Raw genomic sequence first — 23,883 nt, 5'->3', positions numbered from 1 at the left:
GTGATGTACTAAAATATTAAAGAAAAATTGAAATTTGCAGTGTAAAAACTTAACATGATGAACATTAATAAAATTTACTCTCACGGGTGCAAAAATAAGGTATTTTTGGCAACCTGTGAGAGTAAATGTAATATATGTTTATACACTGCACATTCTAATGTCCCTTCAATATACTTGCACATGACATATTTTAATATACAATTAATAACATTATTATTTAAGTATCATAACTAAATGCTAACTATCCCAAAATTGGGATACACATAGGCCTTGAGAAAATCACCTAGCATAAACATCATTAAACTACAGTTTCAGTGCTCAATCAAAATATGTGTCAACAATAAAACAGAACAGATTAAAGGGAAATAAATGTACTCTCACGGGTGGCCAAAACAAACTATCTGAAAGCCATGCCCATACTAAGCCACGCCTCCAGTCTTCTGATCTGACCCGGTGGATCATAGCTCAATAACCCAACTAAGTGACCCAACTCTCTGGGTCAAAAATAGCCCAACTTGTGTTCTGTCCACTATTTACCCAGCACTGGGTTGTTTTTAATCCAGCATTTATTTGAATTTTTTAGTAGTGTGGTCGTTTTTTGAAAACTGCACTATGATTTTAATTTTGTGATTGTAGGGGGAAACAGATGTATGTTAACAATCCCAATTTTGTTTAAACGGTAGTTCACACCCTTATTAAACACACATACAGGTTTTGCTTCCTCTAAAGCCCACCATGACATAGAATCTTCAGTAATTAAAGTTGTTGATTTATCTTCTACATAACCAACTGTAAAGTATAAGTCAAAGTCAACAGACGCTGAGATGCGATAGTCCGGCGTCCCATTGTGACATAGCTACATGGCTCTGAGACACCATCCGCTGGCACGCACAGCCCAAACTCGCAACTCTCCGCAAATTCCAAACCAAAGTGGATCCGGTACACGTCCTCTCTTCATTTGAATGTGTTCACAGTTGTAGAAATTGCTTGAGCTGCACTGAGAATTCAAAAAGTTCAATATTCTAGAAAACTGCTGTGCTCACGCATACATGTTTTGAATTTCCTAGACTCATAAGCCCTTCTTACCAACTATAGATTGTGTGGCTGAAAAGTGTTTGTATCTGTAGGGAGCAATATATTTGAATTTTATACGATCAAAAAGGCTAAATTCTACTGAGATACTGTAAAATATGTGTATCTTGAAAGAACAGTATCTAGAGATTGCTGTGAGAGACACCCACACACACACTTATGCACTTATTCATCCAATTACATTTTTGTAGAAAAGTGTCATTCTGAAGTACAATACATGACCAAAAGTATGCCGACACCTGCTCGTCGAACATCTCATTACAAAATCATGGGCACTAATATGGAGTTGGTCCCCCCTTTGATGCTGTGTCAGCCTCCACTCTTCTGGGAAGGCTTTTCACTAGATGTTGTAACATTGCTGCGGGGACTTGCTTCCATTCAGCGACAAGAGCATTAGTGAGGTCAGCACTGATGTTATGCGATTAGGCCTGGTTTGCTGTCTGTGTTCCAATTCATCCCAAAGGTGTTTGATGGGGTTGAGGTCAGGGCTCTGTGCAGGCCAGTCAAGTTCTTCCACACCAATGTCGACAAACCATTTCTGTATGGACCTCACTTTGTGCATGGGTGTATTGTCATGCTGAAACAGGAAAGGGACTTCCCCAAACTGTTGCCACAAAGTTGAAGCACAGAATGGTCTAGAATGTCATTGTATGCTGTAGCGGTAAGATTTCCCTCCCCTGGAACTAAGTGGCCTAGCCCAAACCATGAAAAACAGCCCCACCAAACTTTACACTTGGCACTATGCATTTGGGCAGGTCGTGTTCTCTTGGCATCCGCCAAACCCATATTTGTCTGTCGGACTGCCAGATGGTGAAGCGTGATTCATCACTCCAGAGAACGCGTTTGTTTCCACTGCTCCAGAGTCCAATGGCGGCGAGCTTTAAACCACTCCAGCCGACGCTTGGCATTGCGCATGGTGATCTTAGGCTTGTGTGCGGCTGCTCGGCCGTGGAAACCCATATCATGAAGCTCCCGATGAACAGTTCTTGTGCTGACGTTGCTTCCAGAGGCAGTTTGGAACTTAATAGTGAGTGTTGCAACCAAGGACAAACTATTTTTATGCGCTATGTGCTTCAGCACTCGCTGGTCCCATTTTGTAAACTTGTGTGGCCTACCACTGCGTGGCTGAGCCGTTGTTGCTCCTAGACATTTCCTCTTCACAATAACAGCACTTACAGTTGACCGGTGCAGCTCTAGCAGGCCAGAAATTTGACGAACTGACTTGTTGGAAAGGTGGCATCCTTTGACAGTGCCACGTTGAAAGTCCCTGAGCTCTTCAGTAGCTCTTCAGTAAGGCCATTCTACTGCCAATGTTTGTCTATAGAGATTGCCTGGCTGTGTGCTTGATTGTAGACACCTGTCAGCAACAGGTGTGACTGAAATAGCTGAATCCACTAATTTAAAGGGGTGTCCACATACTTTTGTATATATAGTGTCCATATGACAGCTTGACAGTAGGCTCTGGTGATGAAGATGAACAATAAGCCTCCTGAAATAGAAAATGCGCGTCTAAGGCTGACTACTGTATTTCCCAGCTCCTACAGGGGCTGAAAACATGCCCACCTAGGAGCGCCAACATTATCCTTAAACATATCTTCCTGCCTGCCTACTGGTGTACAGAAAACTCTCGTGCTTCCATCTGACCCACTTGCATTTGGCACTTGGATTTGAGAACAGGCTTGGGTCGGGGCCTGCCTTTGAAAACATTTGAGTGGTCTTGGATGTAACTTGAAGAGAGTCAGCGAGGAAACAACATTGGCAAAAAAGAGAAGAAGAAAAACCTCAACAATAAACAAGCTGAGCCATGCAGGTGGATGTTCAGAGCAGGATAGGGTGACTTCCAGAGATTAATGGAGGCTATGTGTGTCTGTGCTTTAGGGTGAGCGTGGGGTGGGTTAGGAGGGGGTTGTTTGTGACACAGTGGGCCCAGAGCCATCCATCACGGCCCAGTGTTTGACTCACCAAACACCTGTACTTGAGCTGCCTTCTCCATTATTCATTGTGCTGAGGGCTTGGACGAGGCAGACCTTTTTATTTTAGCCAAGTTAATAATGTATACCTCTTCTCTATCAAAGAGGGAGGCAGAGAGGCAGGCAGGCATAGAGGCATGCGGCCTGGGGTGCAGGTGGCTGCTACAGTACTAGGGTTGGGAGGTATCTAGATTTTCACATCGTCATACCGTCCTTTTCTCATCCACAGAATTAAGGTATTACCGTTTTAGTACACAATGAGGCGCTTAAAACGCAAAAAAAGCCCATTGGGCGTCTATTACTATATAGAATGCTAACAAAATTAGCACAAGTACTAGTGCATTTCCATAGAGCTTGCTAGCTAAATATGCTAACGAGCACAAACGAAAATAAACTAATTGTAAAGACAGGCAATCTAGCTCATAAAGTCATACAAGTATAGGTAGTATCTACCGAATGTCATTTTTGGTGAGTTTGCAAATGTAAGCAAATGTGAATGAGAGACATTGTGCAAATGAATGACATTTTGAGGGATAGTGCTTTTTGTAATAATTGACTTTTCATAGCAGGTTTAGGTGAACTTACCCAGCAGATTATGGTAATTCATGTAGCAGGTTAGGGGAATTATGCAAAAAAACAAAAAAAACATTTGACGTCAATTAGTTTACATACACTTAGGTTGGAGAAATTAAAACTTGTTTTTCAACCACTCCACAAATGTATTGTTAACAAACTATAGTTTTGGCGAGTTGGTTAGGACATTTACTTTGTGCATGACACAAGTCATTGTTCCAACAATTGTTTACAGACAGATTATTTCACTTATAATTCACTGTATCACAATTCCAGTGGGTAAGAAGTTGATTGTGCCTTTAAACAGCTTGGAAATCATGTCATGGCTTCAGAAGCTTCTGATAGGCTAATTGACATCATTTGAGTCAATTGGAGGTGTACCTGTGGATGTATTTCAAGGTATACCTTCAAACTCAGTGCATCTTTGGAAAATCAAAAGAAATCAGCCAAGACCTCAGAAAAATGTTTGTAGACCTCCACATGTCTGGTTCATCCTTTTGAGAAATTTCCAAACGCCTGAAGGTACAACGTTCATCTGTACAAACAATAGTACGCAAGTATAAACACCATGGGCCCATGCAGCCATCATACTGCTCAGGAAGGAGACGCGTTCTGTCTCCTAGAGATGAATGTACTTTGGTGCGAAAAGTGCAAATCAATCCCAGAACAACAGCAAAGGACCTTGTGAAGATGCTGGAGGAAAGCGGTACAAAAGTATCTATATCCACAGTAAAACGAGTCCTATATCGACATAACCTGAAAGGCCGCTCAGCAAGTAAGAATCCACTACTCCAAAACCGCCATAAAAAAGCCAGACTACCGTTTGTAACAAAGATCGTACATTTTGGAGAAATGTCCTCTGGTCTGATGAAACAAAAATAGAACTGTTTGGCCATAATGACCATTGTTATGTTTGGAGGAAAAAGGGGGAGGCTTGCAAGCCGAATAACACCATCCCAACCGTGAAGCACAGGGGTGGCAGCATCATTTTGTGGGGGTGCTTTACTGCAGGAGAGACTGGTGCACTTCACAAAATAGATGGCATCATGAGGACGGAAAATTATGTGGATATATTGAAGCAACATCTCAAGACATCAGTCAGGAAGTTAAAGCTTGGTCGCAAATGGGTCTTCCAAATGGACAATGACCCCAAGCATACTTCCAAAGTTGTGGCAAAACGGCTTAAGGACAATAAAGTCAAGGTATTGGAGTGACCATCACAAAGCCCTGGCCTCAATCCCAGAGAAAATGTGTGGGCAGAACTGAAAAAGCGTGTGTGAGCAAAGGAGGCCTATAAACCCGACTCAGTTACACCAGCTCTGTCAGGAGGAATGGGCCAAAAATCACCCACTTATTGTGGGAAGCTTGTGGAAGGCTACACAAAACATTTGACCCAAGTTAAACAAGTTAAAGGCAATGCTACCAAATACTAATTGAGTGTATGTAAACTTATGACCCACTGTGCATGTGATGAAAGAAATAAAAGCTGAAATAAATCATTCTCTCTACTTTTTTCTGACATTTCACATTCTTAAAATAAAGTGGTGATCCTAACTGACCTAAGACAGGACATTTTTACTAGGATTAAATGTTAGGAATTGTGAAAAACTGAGTTTAAATGTTTAAATGGTTGATGAATTTTTATGCTACACAAAGATAAATAAAATACTTTAAATAAAACTAGACCAATCTGTTAGTAGCCAGACTTATTGCACCGCTTACTGGGATGGTTGTTCCAATTTAGATCGTTGAGGTTGTCTCATTATTCAACCCTCCCTATTCTGGCAGTGATTCTGAATTCATGATGCGGGTGATTCCTCTTGTTGAATATCATAACTCAGGCTGGATTCCAATAGGAATTACAAATAACTTTGCAAGTCAGTATAATTGGTCTCGCATGCCTGATGTGACCTGTAAACCAGGGGTTTCCTAACACAGCTGTGTTAGGGTTTAACCAGTGCTTATTTTGTAAATCGGGAAGTGCCAGAACAAAAAGTGAGAGCAAGAGTGGGGTGACCTGGGGAGCCCTGAGGTAACGGAACGCATGAGAAAAAAATATCACCTCTATAATAAAGCTTTGAATATATAGCATCGCATTTGCTTAGTGGCATAGACGAGTAGAGGCACTTACAGAAGTTGCAAACATGGGAAACATTTTTTGTGGCCTAGGGTCTGGTAAATTTTGGGCTTTTTATAAACGCATTTCATTAATTTTACATGACTGGAGACTTGGCATAATCTGTTTTAGTGCCGCATTCAACTGGGAACTCTGAGCTGGGAAATCTCTGACTTCTGACTTCAGTGCGTTCAAGACAACTGGGAAATCGTGACAAAACGAGCTCCGACTGGGATTATTATTTTTTGAACGGTCATCCAATTCGGAATTCCAAGTGAGGAACTCTGGGCTCTTTCTAGAGCTCAGACTTTCCAACCTGAAGATCACTGACGTCATAATTCCCCCCAAGAATTCGGAGTTCCCAGTTGTCTTGAAAGCACCATAATACTGCACAAATGATCGAAATGACACACTACTTTGACGCTGACTGAGAATCTGAGATCAATGAAAACAACCTTGTCTTGAATCCATCATTAGCCTAGGCTAGGTGTGTGGAGACACATATTGTATGCTACAATATGAAGAGGAAATGATAGTCCTCATTTTGTTTTACAGTTTCACTGACTTTCCCATTGATGCGCAGCTCACTTGCTGGTGATGGCCTATGCTCTCATTCGAAAAGCCTCTTTCTTGTTTTACTTTGTAAAACAATATTTGGAAGGTGATCAAATATTTTGGTAGCCTACAGCTGACATATTAGAGTCTTCTCTTTTCAGCAGGAGCCATTTGCTTTCCAACCTTTGTTTTCCCACGATTGAAGGCAATTTGAAATACTGCGAATAGCCAGTTTTGTCTGCATGCTGTTTGTTCACTGACAGATTGCCGAGTGTTTCCGACTGTAGGCTATGCCTTGTTATCGGACTACACTCCACAGCTAGGCTATTTGTAAAATAAGCCATCGATCCTCTGTGGTATTTTTTTTTGCCACTGTTCTTTCAGAACAGACAGCAGTACTGTGGCTCTATAACTTTGGCAGCTCCTCCAGAACCCTTTGCGAAACTATGATTCTATTAGGAAATAAATGATGAAGTGCAATGCTGAAGAGATGAAAGTTGCAGGCTCATGTCTATCAGAGCAGAAGGGGAGAGATCATAGAAAGGGGATTTCAATCTAGTTATGTGATTTTTACATTGCACGAGAGGTACCGATTCCTGACAAATAAGTTCTGGAACAAAACAGTCCAAAACTGAGAGGTGCCGGATCCTGTTCCAGCAGGATCTGGCTCAAATTAAGCACTGGGTATAACTAGGCCCTCAACGAAAGGACTTATGATATACAGAAAAGGTCAAAGTTTGGACACACCTACTCATTCAAGGGTTTTTCTTTATTTTACTATTTTGTACATTGTAAAATAGTAGGGAAGACATCAAAACCAAAAAAGTGTTAACCAAATCCATATATATGTTATATTTGAGATTCTTCAAAGTAGCCACCCTTTGCGTTGATGACAGCTTTACACACGCTTTTCATTCTAACAACTAGCTTCATGAGGAATGCTTTTTCGAACAGTCTTGAAGGAGTTCCCACATATATTGAGCACTTGTTGGCTGCTTTTCCTTCACTCTGCAGTCCAACTCATCCCGAAACATCTCAATTGGATTGAGGTTGGGTGACTGTGGTGGCCAGTTCAACTGATGTAGCACTCCATCACTCTCCTTCTTGGTCAAATAGCCCTTACACAGTCTGGAGGTGTGTTTTGGGTCATTATCATGTTGAAAAACAAACTATAGTCCCACTAAGCGCAAACCAGATGGCGTATCGCTGCAGAATGCTGTGGAAGACATGCTGGTTAAGTGTGCCTTGAGTTCAAAATAAATCACCAACAGTGTCACCAGCAAAGCACCCCCACAACATCACACCTCCTCCTCCATACTTCACAGTGGTAACCACACATGCTGAGATCATCCGTTCACTTACTCTGCATCTCACAAAAACACGGCGGTTGGAACCAAAAATCTCACTTTTGGACTCATCAGACCAAAGGACATATTTCCACCGGTCTAATGTCCATTGCTTGTGTTTCTTGGCCCAAGCAAGTATCTTCTTCTTATTGGTGTCCTTTAGTGGTGGTTTCTTTGCAGCAATTCAACCATGGCCTGATTCTCGCTGTCTCCTTTGAACAGTTGATGTTGTGATGTGTCTGTTACTTGAACACTGTGAAGCATTTATTTGGGCTGCAGTTTCTGAGGCTAGTAACTATAGCTAGTAACTTAACGCCAATGAACGTATCCTCTGCAGCAGAGGTAACCATGGGTCTTCCTTTCCTGTGGCAGTTCTCATGAGAGCCAGTTCCATCATAGCGCTTGATGGTTTTTGCCACTGCACTTCAAGAAACTTTGAAAGTTCTTGACATTTTTCTTGACATTTTCCCGGATTGACTGACCTTCATGTCTTAAAGTAATGATGAACTGTCGTTTCCCTTTGCATACTTGAGCTGTTCTTGCCATAATATGGACTTGGTCTTTTACCAAATAAAAATACATATTCTGTATACCATCACTACCTTGTCACACTTTGTCACAACACAACTGATTGGCTCAAACAAATTAACTTTTTACAAGGCACACTTGTTAATTAAAATGCATTCCAGGTGACAACCCCATGAAGCTGGTTGAGAGAATGCCAAGAGTGTGCAAAGCTGTCATCAAGGCAAAGGGTGGCTACCTTGAAGAATCTCAAATATAACATATATTTTGATTTGTTTAACACTTTTTGGGTTACTACATGAATCCATATGTGTTATTTCATAGTTTTGATGTCTTCACTTTTATTGTACAATGTAGAAAATAGTACAAATAAAGAAAAACCCTTGAATGAGTAGGTGTGTCCAAACTTTTGACTGGTACTGTATATAATATATTGCCATAAATAATTTAATTGTAAAGGTTAATAACGCTGTTCATAGAGGGTTCTAGGAAGAACCTTTAGATGATAAAATTGTTATTGTTAAAACCCTTCATAGAGGGTTCTAGGTAGAACCATATACAGGGGGTTCTATGAAGAACCCTACATATAGGGTTTTAGGTAGAACTGTCTGCAAAGGGTTCTACCTAGCACCAAAAAGGGCTCCCCTATGAGGACAAACCAAAGAACCCTGTATGGTTCTACATAGCACCTTTTTCTAAGAGTGCAGGTGTTAGAAGCCTGTCAGTAATGTCATGAGTCATACCCCCACCCCCGCTTTCACATCATATCAATCAACACACATCACACCTAACAAGCGGTGCACAGAGCCAATTCTCAGGAAGATATTAATTATGTTACTTTTAGAAATAATTACCTGGATGTTGGTGATGAGAAGATGTAAGGTTGTATAAGACCTATACAAAGGGCTTACTGTGTTTGGACTAAGAGCTGAGTGGAATAGCTTGAATGAATCCGGGACCTTAGGACCCATGGTCGTTGTTTGTATACAGTAGGTACACTGTCATGTAAGAGTTTACTTTTTATTCATTGTAAGCCTTGCCACACGTGATGTTACGGGGTTGAGAACTCAATGCTAGTGCAGATACTACTATGTCAATCCCACTGTGTCAATCAAATCCTATTGTAGTTTGATAAAGAAAATACATTTTACAGGTTTGAGAGGGTTAAAGGAAAACCAAAAATGATATTTTAGTATTTATTTCATTAGTCCATTGTTAATATAGTTCCAAAATGTTTTCTATGTCAGCAATCAAGTTTTCAGTATATTTATCTTTCAAAATACAGCAGAAATACAGCTGGTATGATGCATTTCACATCATATTTTTCTTCCTTTAAGTGCTGAGGGTTCGAGTTTAAAGTTTGCTAACAGTTTCATGTATCCCATTACAAGATATCATGGCAATGGCAATGTAAATGTGGGCCCAAAGTAATGTGTATGATTCAATATGTAAAGCTGTGTGAAATCATATCCTCCTTTCAAAACAATTTCAGACCAAACATTTACACAAATGAGCTTTTCCATTTCATTTTTACCACAGACAATGTGCCTCTAACAGCAATTTAATTAGATTTGGGTATGTCTATTTAGGCAAAAATTGAAAAAAAGGGTCCGATCCTTAAGAGGTTTTAAGCTGTCTGTGTTAGTGAAACTTTTTTGTTGTTGACACATTGTCAGTACATAACAATTCACTGTTGTATTGGCTGCTGTAAATGGACCCCCACCCATACACCATGTAGAAACACTGGTAACCTATAGACTCTATATAATATACAGTAGGGATACTACTATTTGAGAAGGTCTGGTCACACAAATTGGCAACGGTCCAGATGGATATTGTAATTTATCGGCGTAGTAACAAACCCCCAAATCACGACCCATGGGACCCCAAACTTTTAAAATAATGTCACACCCCTCTTGTTGGTCTAGAGAACATTTAGCAGTTTTAAAGCTTATTTCCTGCAATTCTACAGATTTTGCAATGGGACGGAATGAAAATTCTGCCGTTTTAAAGCTAATTTCCTGCAATTCTACACATTTTGCCATATCTTATCTGTATTCATATGATACCTGAGTGACTCAACAAAATCAATGGGGGCTCGCTGGGGTTCAAGGCCCATGGGCACATGATCTGGCCATGATAAGTACAAGATGTAGATAGCTGGTTAGCTGAACTTACCTGCTAGCTAACATGGGCTAACTGATCAACTGGACATTTCTGACAGGTTATAAATAGCTTTCTAATGTCTGTCAGTCAATGACATTCCAAGAGGATAACTGCCTATGCACTACCACATTTCAAAAGCCTGACTGAGTCCCCCCCCAAAATAACAATTAGCCATCTGCCTTTTGAGTATGGCTGATATACATCCTTTTAATAGTTTGGGAGATAAAAGATACCATCTGGTATTTCCATCAATACCGAAGGAGTCAATATATCGCCTGAAAGATGCCCTAAATCATTATATCGATCATTGATCTGTTTCTTAAGGCCCATTAGGCTCTGTCTGAAATCTGAGATTGACTCTGCAGTTTGGGCTTTTAGGGCACCAGTAAAGACAGTGGAATGAGACCCTCCACCTTTTGATGACTCTTTTACAGCTTTCACAGATAGACAAGACACTTTCTGTAGGCAAGCCAATAATTTACTGTATTTCACTGCCTAGAACCTCTAAAAGATTATGAAATCCGTACAGTCAATAAGTAGAGAACAAAATCAAAATAACAAAGATTGTGCTTCTTTATCAGTGGTAAGCATTTGTTTGTTTGTCCGTGAAGCTTTGAATCGGGTTAGTTTGAGCCTGACTAGTCAAGTGTGGTCTTTTATCCCTTTATAAGCCTACACAGCTTAAGCATCAAAACCTCCTTTGTTCTTCTTTCCATTCGTGTGGTTCGCCCACTGGTAACCCCGGTCTCCTCCACAAAACCCTCATATCAGCACCCAAAACTGCTCTCACATGACTAGCATGCAAATTGTTTTTCATTATATGATTCTCTAGGTGTTTACATCTGATCACATATTGCGTGGATATAAATAGAATTCCAATATGGAGCAGCATAGCAATATAACAAGAATATGCAACACCTTTTGTTGTCATATGGGTCTGGTTACTCGTTATGGGTTGTAAGTCAGGACTTATCCACTTTGTTGGCATTTAATTATTCTAGTGGCTTCGTACTGTAAGATACATGCTTTGCCAATCTGTGGTGTAGCTAATGGTGAGACTGGAGAACCTGCTGGCTTGTACGCATTGAGCCTCTTCTGTTTGAAGACTTCACGCAGTGTCCTGGAATGGAACCAAACCACACAGTCACTCCTCTCCACACGCACATACACACACAACCAGCATCCTGACGAGTGTCACTGCCATGTGAAGATTAAACTGTGCCTCCTGAAACAGCGAGGGGTGAGTCTTATGTTCCCGGTTTCAGTGCCCGTGAACACAAAATTACAGGCCAATGTATATCTAGTTGTTAGATGTTTGTGTGTGTGAAATATGTTAGAGAGTGAGACCCTTCATGGGCCGACTGGGATGAGGCATACCTTGGAACAGTGTGCTGTGGGGCACTGACACCTCATGTTACCTGACACTGTGGCGCATTCCAGGCCAAGACCGTGGAGCCCCTGCCACTCGGTAATTAAATGACACTAATAGGTGCCCAGACACAAATAGGAACACCTATGCATGTGTGTGCCACTCTCTGATAACAAGCCCCACTTATAATTATGTATACTAGGGGCTCTAGTTTCAGCTGCTGTTAAGGCGGCGCTAGTGGCAAACGCATGATAGTTTGTAATTTTGTCATGTAAACACTGGCGCACTGGCATTTTCCAGCTCTAACACCAGGGTTGGTAATTTACCTGTCTTATATCAGCTTGCTTGCACTGAGGTGGGAGGGTGGAAATATTTAACGCGTGTCATTAAAAACATGTGTGTCACCAATGTGTCAATTTCAAGCAGCACTACTGGTGATATTTAAGACTTACCAAAAGCTGGTTTTAGCGGAAATGTTTAGGAACATCAAGTTATTACGATAGACTAATTATTGTTTTTCCTTGGTGTTGAATCCGCTTGTAGTCTAGGCTATATTTCCCTGTTCGTTTGTTTATCTTTCATGTGGCAAAGTCACAAACAGATCATATCAATGGCGATGGTAAACTAATCTTATTATAACGTTTGGGCAATGTCCAATTGTCAATGGCTCAAACACACAGTGAATTTTCGAAATGTGAATGCAATGTGTGCAGATAATTATTTCCATGTTGAAGCCAATGTTTGTTGTAACTAGGCCTATTGTAGGCTTACTGTATACTCTTTAATAAACCTTCAATGGATAGGACAAACATCCATGCCTCCTGCTGAAGATGTGATTTATAATATCATGCTTCTGACCCAATCCTATTTAGAAATATTGTTTTTTTTAAACACAAATTGATTGTTTTTTGTTTAATTTTATTAAAAAACAAAGTTTTATTAGAAAGATTCACCATCCATTGGTTTATGTTCAGAATGTACAGTGCCTTCGGAGAGTATTCAGACCCCTTCACTTTTTCCACATTATGTTACGTTACAGCCGTATTCAAAAATGTATTACATTATTGTTTTTTCTCATCAATCCACACGCAATGCCCCATAATGACAAGTGAAAGCAGTTTAGGAATGTACTGCAAAACAGAAATACCTTATTTACTTTACATAAGTATTCAGACCTTTTGCTATGAGACTCGAAATTGAGCTCAGGTGCATCCTGTTTAAATTGAGCATCCTTGAGATGTTTCTACAACTTGATTGGAGTCCACCTGTGGTAAATTCAATTGATTGGACATGATTTGGAAAGGCGCACACCTGTCTATATAAGGTTCCACAGTTGACAGTGCATGTCAGAGCAAAAACCAACCCATGAGGTCGAAGAAATTGTCCGTTGAGCTTCGAGACAGGATTGTGTCAAGCCACAGATCTGGGGAAGATTACCAAAAAAAATTTGCAGCATCCAAGGTCCCAAAGAACACAGTGGTCTCCATCATTCTTAAATGGAAGAAGTTTGGAACCACCAAGACTCTTCCTAGAGCTGGCCGCCCAGTCAATCTGAGCAATCGGGGGGGAAGGGCCTTGGTCAGGGAGGTGAAAAAGAACCCGATGGTCACTCTGATAGAGCTCCAGAGTTCCTCTGTGGAGATGGGAGAACCTTCCAGAAGGACAACCATCTTTCTAGCACTCCACCAATTAGGCCTTTGTGATAGAGTGGCCAGACAGAAGCCACTCCTCAGTAAAAGGCAAATGAATGCCTGCTTAAAGTTTGCCAAAAGGCACCTACAGACTCTCAGACCCTGAGAAACAAGATTCTCTGGTCTGATGAAACCAAGATTGAACTCTTTGGCCTGAATGCCAAGCGTCACGTCTGAAGCAAACTTGACACCATCTCTATGGTGAAGCATGGTGTGGGGATGATGTTCAGCGGCAGGAACAGGGAGACTAGTCAGGATCGAGGCAAAGATTAACGGAGCAAAGTACAGAGAGTTCCTTCATGAAAACCTGCTCCAGAGCACTCAGGACCTTAGACTGGGGTGAAGGTTCACCTTCTGTTACGTTCCCCAGTTTCTGTGTTGTAGTTTGTATTTGAGTGTGTGTGTTTCAGGAGATGGCTTCCTGAAATTCTCCCCAAGCAGCTGATTGGTCGGCCCCAATTGATGATTGGAGAGCTGACCCCGCCCCCTCGTCAAGATGCAGCTGTCTCTAATTACCAATGCCGTCAGAAGCTATAAAAGCCAGTGTTCTGTTGTTCAGAAGAGAGAGATCATAGGCAGGCTGAGATCATTGCTGGCTGAGATCATTGCTGGCTGAGATCATTGCTGGCTGAGATCATTGCTGGCTGAGATCATTGCTGGAGAGATTGAATGTTATATAGATCATTGCTGAGATAGGAGGTTGATGGCTGAGGGTTGTAGCATGTTGGTATGTATTGGTATGTACTGTGTTAGTTGTTGCTGGGAGCAGTTGGTATGTTCTGTGTGAGATTGTTGCTCAGCTAGAGCTTATTTGATGTCCTTTGTTTATTAGTTTGTTTGAGTAATTGTTTGATATTCTGTTTCATTTGTTCCCACGAGGGAAGGGGAAGGCACCTAGGGAGTGCTTAGGCAAGAGGCCCGCGGGCATACATATACCCGTAGTATATTCAATGTCTAGGCACACTAGGTAAGACCTGGGCGGCCCACCCCCTGTATTTTGGTTAGTGTACCAGGTGGTGCTAAGTTAGGTAAGTAGTGGGTAGGCAGGTTAGATAGGAGAGGGGGGGGCTTTGACATTTACTTTCTTTGCTTTGGTTCCGTCCAGCCCCTTTTCCCCATATTACCGTGTAAAGGAATAAAGTCCTAGTAAACGGTCAAATCTGCCATTTGTCGTCCTTTCTCACACCTACAGTTCCATACCTCTTTCACTTCACGGGGAGTTGAGTTGTAGCAGGGTGTTGCGTTCCCTCTTCTTAGAGGCGTGCGTAACACCTTCCAACAGCACAACGCACCTAAGCACACAGCCAAGACAACACAGGACTGGCTTCGGGACAAGTCTCTGAATGTCCTTCAGTGGCCCATGCAGAGCCAGGACTGGAACCCGATCAAATTTCTCTGGAGAGACCTGAAAATAGCTGTGCAGCAACGCTCCCTTTCCAACCTGACATAGCTTGAGAGGATCGGCAGTAAAGAATGGGAGAAACTCCCCAAATACAGGTGTGCCAAGCTTGTAGCATCATACCCAAAAAGACTCAAGGCTGTAATTGCTGCCAAAGGTTCTTCAACAAACTACTGAGTAAAGGGTCTGATAAAGATGGCGCCGAAGAACATGGCTGACGTTTTTCATTCTCCCAACCAATTGTGCAATTTTGTTATTTTTTTGGCATTTTGTGTAAATAATTTTTTTACTTATTGTGTGCATAATGTTGCTACAACCGTCTCTTATGACCGAAAATAACTTCTGGACATCAGAAAAGAGATTACTCACTGCGGATTGGAGGAAACTTTTTCCTCTAATGAGTCCGACGAGAAGGATATCCTGCTTTTACTGGAACAGGCCCAGATCCATGCCTTTTGCGTGAAGACGCCGGAAAAGGGTACGCAGAACAGGGATCCTTCTGAGAAGGCAGAGGCGAGCGAGTAAACTCCCAGTGCCTTCCATTCTTGCTAACGTGCAATCGTTAGAAAATAAATTGATGACCTACTATTAAGATTATCCGACCAACGGGACATTAAAAACTGTAACATCTTATGTTTCACCGAGATGTGGCTGAACGAAGAAACGGACAATATAGAGCTGGCAGGATTTTCCATGCACCGGCAGAACAGAGACCCTCCATTTGGCAAATCTGACCACAATTCTATCCTCCTGATTCCAGCTTACAAGCAAAAACTAAAGCAGGAAGTACCAGTGACTCGCTCAATATGGAAGTGGTCAGATGACGCGGATGCTACACTACAGGACTGTTTTGCTAGCACAGATTGGAATATGTTCCGGGATTCATCCAATGGCATTGAGGAACAGGTCAATATTCACAATGCCGCTGGGACAGATGGATTACCAGGACGTGTACTCAAAGCATGCGGGGACCAACTGTCAAGTGGCTTCACTGACATTTTCAACCTCTCCCTGACTGAGTCTGTAATACCTACATGTTTCAAGCAGACCACCATAGTCCCTGTGCCCAAGGAAGCGAAGGTAACCTTCCTAAATGATTACCGTCTGTAGCCATGAAGTAATTTGAAAGGCTGGTCATGGCTCATATCAACAGCATCCTCCCGGATACCCTAGACCCACTCCAATTCGCATACCGCCCCAACAGATCCACAGATGACACAATCTCAATCACACTCCGCACTGCCTTTTCTCACCTGGACAAAAGGAGAATGCTGTTCATCGACTGCAGCTCAGCGTTCAACACCATAATGCCCACGAAGCTCATCACTAAGCTAAGGACTCTGGGACTAAACACCTCCCTCTGCAACTGGATCCTGGACTTCTTGACAGGCCGCCCCCAGGTGGTAAGGGTAGGCAACAACACATCTGCCACGCTGATCCTTAATACTGGGGCCCCTCAGAGGTGTGTACTTAGTCCCCTCCTGTATTCCCTGTTCACCCACGACTGCGTGGACAAACACGACTCCAACACCATCATTAAGTTTGCTAACGACACAACAGTGGTTGGCCTGATCACCGACAATGATGAGATGCCCTATAGGGAGGAGGTCAGAGAACTGCCAGTGTGGTGCCAGGACAACAACCTCTCCCTCAATATGACCAAGACAAAGGAGCTGATCGTGGACTACAGGAAAAGGCGGAGGGCCGAACAGGCCCCCATTTACATCGACGGGGCTGTAGTGGAGCGGGTCGAGAGTTTCAAGTTCCTTGGTGTCCACATCACCAACGAACTATCATGGTCCAAACATACCAAGACAGTCATGAAGAGGGCACGACAAAACCTTTTCCCCCTCAGGGAGACTGAAAAGATTTGGCATGGACCCCCAGATCCTCAAAAGGTTCTACAGCTGCACCATCGAGAGCATCCTGACCGGTTGCATCACCGCCTGGTATGGCAACTGGTCGGCATCTGACCGTAAGGCGCTACAGAGGGTAGTGCGAACGGCCCAGTACATCACTGGGGCGAATCTTCCTGCCATCCAGAACCTATATAATAGGCTGTGTCAGAGGAAAGCCCATAAAATTATCAGCGACTCCAGTCACCCAAGTTATAGACTGTTTTCTCTGCTACCGTACGGCAAGTGCCAAGTCTAGGACCAAAGGCTCCTCAACAGCTTCTACCCCCAGGCCATTAGACTGCTAAACAATTCAGAAAAATCACCACTGGACAATTTACATTGACCCCTACCCCCTCTTGTACACTGCTGCTACTCGCTGTTTGTTTGTTTCCTATACATAGTCACTTCGCCCCCACCTACATGTACAGATTACCTCAACAAGTCTGTACTCCTGCACACTGACTCGGTACCGGTGCCCCCTGTATATAGACTCGTTATTGTTATTCTTATTGTGTTACTTATTATTATTACTTTTTATTTTAGCCTACTTGGTAAATATTTTCTCCTTGAACGGCACTGTTGGTGAAGGGCTTGTAAGTAAGCATTTCACGGTAAAGTCTACACTTGTAATTCGGCGCATGTGGCAAATAAAGTTATACTTATAAATACTTATGTAAATCATTTTTTCAGGTTTGTATAGTTTTTTTTCCAAAAAAAAACATTTTTTGCTTTGTCATTATGGGGTATTGTGTATAGATTGATGAGGGGGAAAAAACAATTTAATCTATATAGAATAAGGCTGTAACGTAACAAAATGTGGGAAAAAGTCAAGGGGTCTGAATACTTTCCGAAGGCACTGTATATTGCTCGAATGCAATTTCATCTGCTATTTCCAGAGAAGTGCAAATATGATCTGTACAATGGTTCCATGATGTTGATAAAACATTACATTTGGGAGCAGTATAACTGTGAGTGGACATTCCCCCTTTCTCTTCATATTGGATCTTTATCCAGCTCTAGAGAAAAGTTTAGATGTGCGTAAAACCCTCCATAGTCTAAGTTGCCCTGTCTGTATTATATGCCCATGGGGAGCAATTATGGTGCCTGGAACTGTATTTAGACAGCCTATTTAAAATAAGTTGTTTAATTTTCATTATAATTGTATTAGTTATACACTGTCTTTTTAGGCCTTATCAATAGCCTAGTGAATTTAATCTTGCTTATTGACTACGTTTGTCATGTATATGTCCCAATTGCAATTTACAGTAGTCCTAGACCCTTTATCAGTGCGATTGCTAAAGCCTATGTTTATCAATGTATTTCCATATTGAAGCAATACAATTAGAACAATGTGTACTGCAAACATGTTCAACATACAATTTAGCAAATATGAGGCAGGCTATTTAACAAACTAAGCTATAACGGATTAACATTCGAATTGGAGTTGATGACAACGCAATACATAAAAGACCGTAAATACACAACTTGAAGCAACCACATATTTAACCATGGAGCATGTTCTGATTGGCCATTGAGGAGTCAAGCCTTGACACACCCACAACTTGTTTATTCATCAAAAACCAGCCCTTTCACACCACCGCCAGCTACTGCGCCTATATTCCGATTGTGAAAATAGCAAAAGTATTTATGACATACCCCTGAACCTATAATTCTATTTTTGAATTAAACTAGGGCTCTAAATGTGTGTTCTACTTAAAGGGCAAAACACCAAAGAGAGGACAACTAACAACATTCCTTTTATGACCATGAAAACAGCAAAGATGGCACATGTCATAGTTACTGTACTTTGTGAAGGCCCTTTGGATTAATATTCAGTGAAATACTTATGCTTGCAGGGTGTCAAAATGGATCATGTGCGTCAGGTTTTGAAGTCAATCTACACCATTACCGTGTGTACAGTACATCTCATTATATAAGACCTACCAGACCTACTGTACCACTTCTGACATACACTACACTACACTATTTGACTCGGACACCCTAGGACAGGTGGGTGATGGTCGTGACAGCTGGGGATTCAAACACAGCCTGGTGTATGCAGCACGTTTGGCAGATTGATCTACACATTAAGACAGATATGGATTTACACAGTAATAGACAGTGTGGTGTGGTGCTTAGTACTTAGAGATGGACCTTTTGGAATAAACAACGCTCCATCCATGTTGTGTAATTAATCACTCAATCTTCTTATCATGGGTTTGTAGTCCAGCAGCGGGGTCAGATTGACTGAGGTTTTTACACTCTGCCATGTGTCATAAATAGCACCAAATCCTAGTTTAATCTGTAGCGTTGTCCATTAGTATTAACTAACATCCTGCTATCTCCCCTGTTTACAGGTCACACGATAGTGCTGTCTGTCCTGGATCTGAAGACTTGGCATCAGTCATCTCTTCCTTGACAGAAACCACAGGGACTTCTTGGATGTGAAGACTGTATTGAAGGATTGTGGGATGGAACCAGGGACCAATAAGGGGGAAAAAGGAAACACTGAAATTCCACTGAATGGATGCAGAGCAGAGACTTGACTTGGAGATCCCATAGAACCACCTATCCAGACTAATGGACTACTGATTAGATCCCATAGAACCACCTATCCAGACACTGGACTACTGATCAGATCCCATAGAACCACCTATCCAGACTACTGATCAGATCCCATAGAACCACCTATCCAGACAACTGATCAGATCCCATAGAACCACCTATCCAGACTACTGATCAGATCCCATAGAACCACCTATCCAGACTAATGGACTACTGATTAGATCCCATAGAACCACCTATCCAGACACTGGACTACTGATCAGATCCCATAGAACCACCTATCCAGACTACTGATCAGATCCCATAGAACCACCTATCCAGACAACTGATCAGATCCCATAGAACCACCTATCCAGACTACTGATCAGATCCCATAGAACCACCTATCCAGACAACTGGACTACTGATCAGATCCCATAGAACCACCTATCCAGACTACGGGACTACTGATCAGATCCCATAGAACCACCTATCCAAACTACTGGACTACTGATCAGATCCCATAGAACCACCTATCCAGACACTGGACTACTGATCAGATCCCATAGAACCACCTATCCAGACTACTGGACTACTGATCAGATCCCATAGAACCACCTATCCAGACTACTGGACTACTGATCAGATCCCATAGAACCACCTATCCAGACTAATGGACTACTGATTAGATCCCATAGAACCACCTATCCAGACTACGGGACTACTGATCAGATCCCATAGAACCACCTATCCAGACTACGGGACTACTGATCAGATCCCATAGAACCACCTATCCAGACACTGGACTACTGATCAGATCCCATAGAACCACCTATCCAGACTATGGGACTACTGATCAGATCCCATAGAACCACCTATCCAGACTACGGGACTACTGATCAGATCCCATAGAACCACCTATCCAGACACTGGACTACTGATCAGATCCCATAGAACCACCTATCCAGACTATGGGACTACTGATCAGATCCCATAGAACCACCTATCCAGACACTGGACTACTGATCAGATCCCATAGAACCACCTATCCAGACTACTGGACTACTGATCAGATCCCATAGAACCACCTATCCAGACTACGGGACTACTGATCAGATCCCATATAACCACCTATCCAGACTACTGGACTACTGATGAGATCCCATAGAACCACCTATCCAGACACTGGACTACTGATCAGATCCCATAGAACCACCTATCCAGACTACTGATCAGATCCCATAGAACCACCTATCCAGACAACTGGACTACTGATCAGATCCCATAGAACCACCTATCCAGACTACTGGACTACTGATCAGATCCCATAGAACCACCTATCCAGACTACTGGACTACTGATCAGATCCCATAGAACCACCTATCCAGACTAATGGTCTACTGATTAGATCCCATAGAACCACCTATCCAGACACTGGACTACTGATCAGATCCCATAGAACCACCTATCCAGACTACTGGACTACTGATCAGATCCCATAGAACCACCTATCCAGACTACGGGACTACTGATCAGATCCCATAGAACCACCTATCCAGACTACGGGACTACTGATCAGATCCATAGAACCACCTATCCAGACTACTGATCAGATCCCATAGAACCACCTATCCAGACTACTGATCAGATCCCATAGAACCACCTATCCAGACTACTGATCAGATCCCATAGAACCACCTATCCAGACTACTGATCAGATCCCATAGAACCACCTATCCAGACTACTGGACTACTGATCAGATCCAATTCCTAGCCATTATTGTTTATGTTTTTTCCTCCAATGAACTGCTACAGTAGGAGATCCAAACCTGCAAGGTATTTATTCAGTAAAAACAAAAACTGTGGATTATGCAAGCAAGATAAACCTTCATGCGAAACATGTGACGTGACATTTTCAAATATTTTTCCTCTTTTTGCCACAGAGAGCTCAATGACTCCAAAACAAAGTGTTTGTGTTCGAGATTTAGATTATAAGCATATCCATTTATTTTTAACAGTATGAAGCAGACATCTCTTCTTTTTAAGGCTTTTGATTTTTTTTAAAGAATTAAGTGTTTGGTTTTAGTAAATCTGTTGGACTGTCAGGTCTGCTTTTGAAGACTTGAGACATCGAAGGAGATGCCACAGTGAAAGATAGTACTAACTACTATGTTGCAGTGCTTGAATTAAAGGCACCATGGTTTCAACAAACCAATTAAAATGACATAAGCTGAACTCCAACTGTTTTAATATCTGTTTTTAAAAGCCTGGTGACCAACATTGAGTAAAAGTGTCAGTATTATCTCAATAAACCTATGTCAAAAGGATGTCACTGAATCGAGAAAGGGTTTGGTTTTGTATCATAGTTTCAAATGTCTCTACAACTCAATACATTTTACGAAATCGCCAACGTCACCTTTACAAGACAACCAAATAACGTACAGACAAAATAACAATGAAAGAAATTCAACACCGGATTGTGCATACAACTGCCACATTACAGGCACTTGTTTGCGCTATATCAGCACAGTACTGTATGTCCAACTTACTGTGAGGCCGGATAACAACAACACTAAAAGTGGTCATTCTTACGTTGTTCTGTCATGAGGGTTGATGATGCATTTTGAACACAAAGGTCAGAATGGAAAACCATGAACTGCTTGGAAAGGGAAGATGTCAGTGAAACTGAATCTTACTGCACTGACGTCATAGCACCTCTCCCACTGCTAACGCTCAAATCCTTTCATTCTTTGGGAAACCATGAACTGTCACAGAGGTCAGCGTTATGCATTCATTCCCTTAGATTACATGATTTATATTCAGATGGTGTAACCAAAAAAATCCTGTTTACATCGGTGTCACAGTCCCAGACAGCCTCCGTGGGACATGTCTTGTGTAAGGCAAGGGTAATGCTATTAGCATAATATAATTTTCCAAGGATCCACACTGGAACTAATTTACAATTAGTCAGTCCTGCAAATAGTGGAATAATTGAAGGGGAAAAGCACTCAGAATTAATTTGGAGTTGTGTTCATCAAAGAGCTCCGATTTCAACAATGCCAAATCCAGAGATGGATCCAAATTATAATTTTCTGTTTATATGCTGTACCATCAACCCAGTATTTTGATTTCTATACCCAGCAAGTAATTCATGGACAGGATTAGACTATAAATGGCACTCTGCCCCCCCCCCCCCCCTTTTATGATGAAATGTGCATGGCAATTTAAAATAATAATAAAACATATTTTTTTGTTGTTGTTGATATTTTGCTGTAAAATAGTAAACAGGAAATCTGGTCCTGCTGCTTGAGCGACCCACAGTGCAGTAGTACTAGTACACCTTTACTGTCATAAAGGGCAACCAACTAAAATGGTCATTTGTAGTCCCCATTACCCTGCCTTCTTCCAAAGTTGATAAACAAAAGCCCGTTTGCACAAAGATGCTTTAGCATTCTGAGCGATTTCCTGTTGGGATTTCTCACAGGCGGCTTCCTAAAATTCGTAGTGCATGTCATTAAAACCTTAAAGAAAATTAACCGGCTATGGAATTCAGGACGCACAGTCTTGAGCAGGGGGTGGAACCAAGTGGGGCAGGATTTGTCATCCTCAGCCTCAGTCCTGCCTGCTGTACCGTCTGACTGTTTGTGCTACAGCCATAATCTGTGGGGGGCAAGGGTGAATAGCACATTCTTCCATTTCCACACCGATATATACTGCCATTATCATTTCTGATATCCTTATCAACATGCAGCTCCATTCCCCTCCCTGTGTAAACCAAACACAGGTTAGAGACAAGCAGGCATCTCACAGGAAGAACAGATATACGGAGGACACAGGTGGAGCTGTGCTGATTATTCTCCTATGGTTTACCTAACGCCAGCAGACCCTGTAATGTTAGGATATGTAACCTTATAATTTGGGGTGCTGCTTCTGCTGTAATGATAAGGATAATTGAGACATGAATATCATATATCTGTTATTCACAGATGGTTCATGAGCATGCATTGGTGACCGTATTTATGGAAATTAATGTATGTATGTGTTTATCAAATTCATTACAGATGCCGTATTGTCGGATACATCAGGGACATATTTGATGAAGTGTAAATTGACTTGTGCAACAGCTGTAGGTGTTGGAGTGGTGGGATGGTGCATTTAGATATTACTGCTCAGTGAAGGTTCAGTGGTGAGGAATAACATCCTTAGAGAGAATAAACTTTTAAAATACCTACACTTTAGAGTGGAAGCTAGATATCTTTCTATACAAAAAAATTATAGGGCAAAACACATCACGACAAGAGAGACACCACAACTCTACATAAAGAGAGACCTAAGACAACAACATAGCATGGCAGCAACACATGAAAACACAGCATGGCAGAAACACAACATGACAACAACATGGTAGCGACACAACATGACAGCAGCACAACATGGTAGCAGCACAATACATGGTACAACCATTATTGGGCACAGGCAACAGCACAAAGGGCAAGAAGGGCAATAGATCACGCGAAGCAGCCACAATTGTTAGTAAGAGTGTCCATGATTGAGTCTTTGAAAGAAGAGATTGAGATAAAAAGGTCCAGTTTGAGTGTTTTTTGCAGCTCGTTCCAGTCGCTTGCTGCAGCAAACTGAA

At 41.9% G+C, this 23,883-nt stretch overlaps 1 protein-coding gene across 2 annotated transcripts in view; it reads left to right on the top strand.

Moving 5' to 3' along the window:
- LOC139535441 (chemokine-like protein TAFA-2) overlaps positions 1-21,571 on the top strand; it is a 188,053-nt gene extending 166,482 nt beyond the window's left edge. For both annotated transcript variants that reach the window (XM_071334846.1, XM_071334845.1), the window contains exon 5: positions 19,058-21,571. In XM_071334846.1, coding sequence (XP_071190947.1) covers positions 19,058-19,069 — 12 coding nt within the window. In that variant the 3' untranslated portion in view covers positions 19,070-21,571. The remainder of the gene's footprint in view (positions 1-19,057) is intronic.
- The last annotated feature ends 2,312 nt before the right edge of the window (positions 21,572-23,883 follow it).

Source organism: Salvelinus alpinus, chromosome 12 (assembly GCF_045679555.1).
Source record: "Salvelinus alpinus chromosome 12, SLU_Salpinus.1, whole genome shotgun sequence".
NCBI lineage: Eukaryota > Metazoa > Chordata > Actinopteri > Salmoniformes > Salmonidae > Salvelinus > Salvelinus alpinus.
The sequence above is the reverse complement of the archived record's forward strand: the minus strand, read 5'-3'. Positions and strand labels throughout refer to the sequence as shown.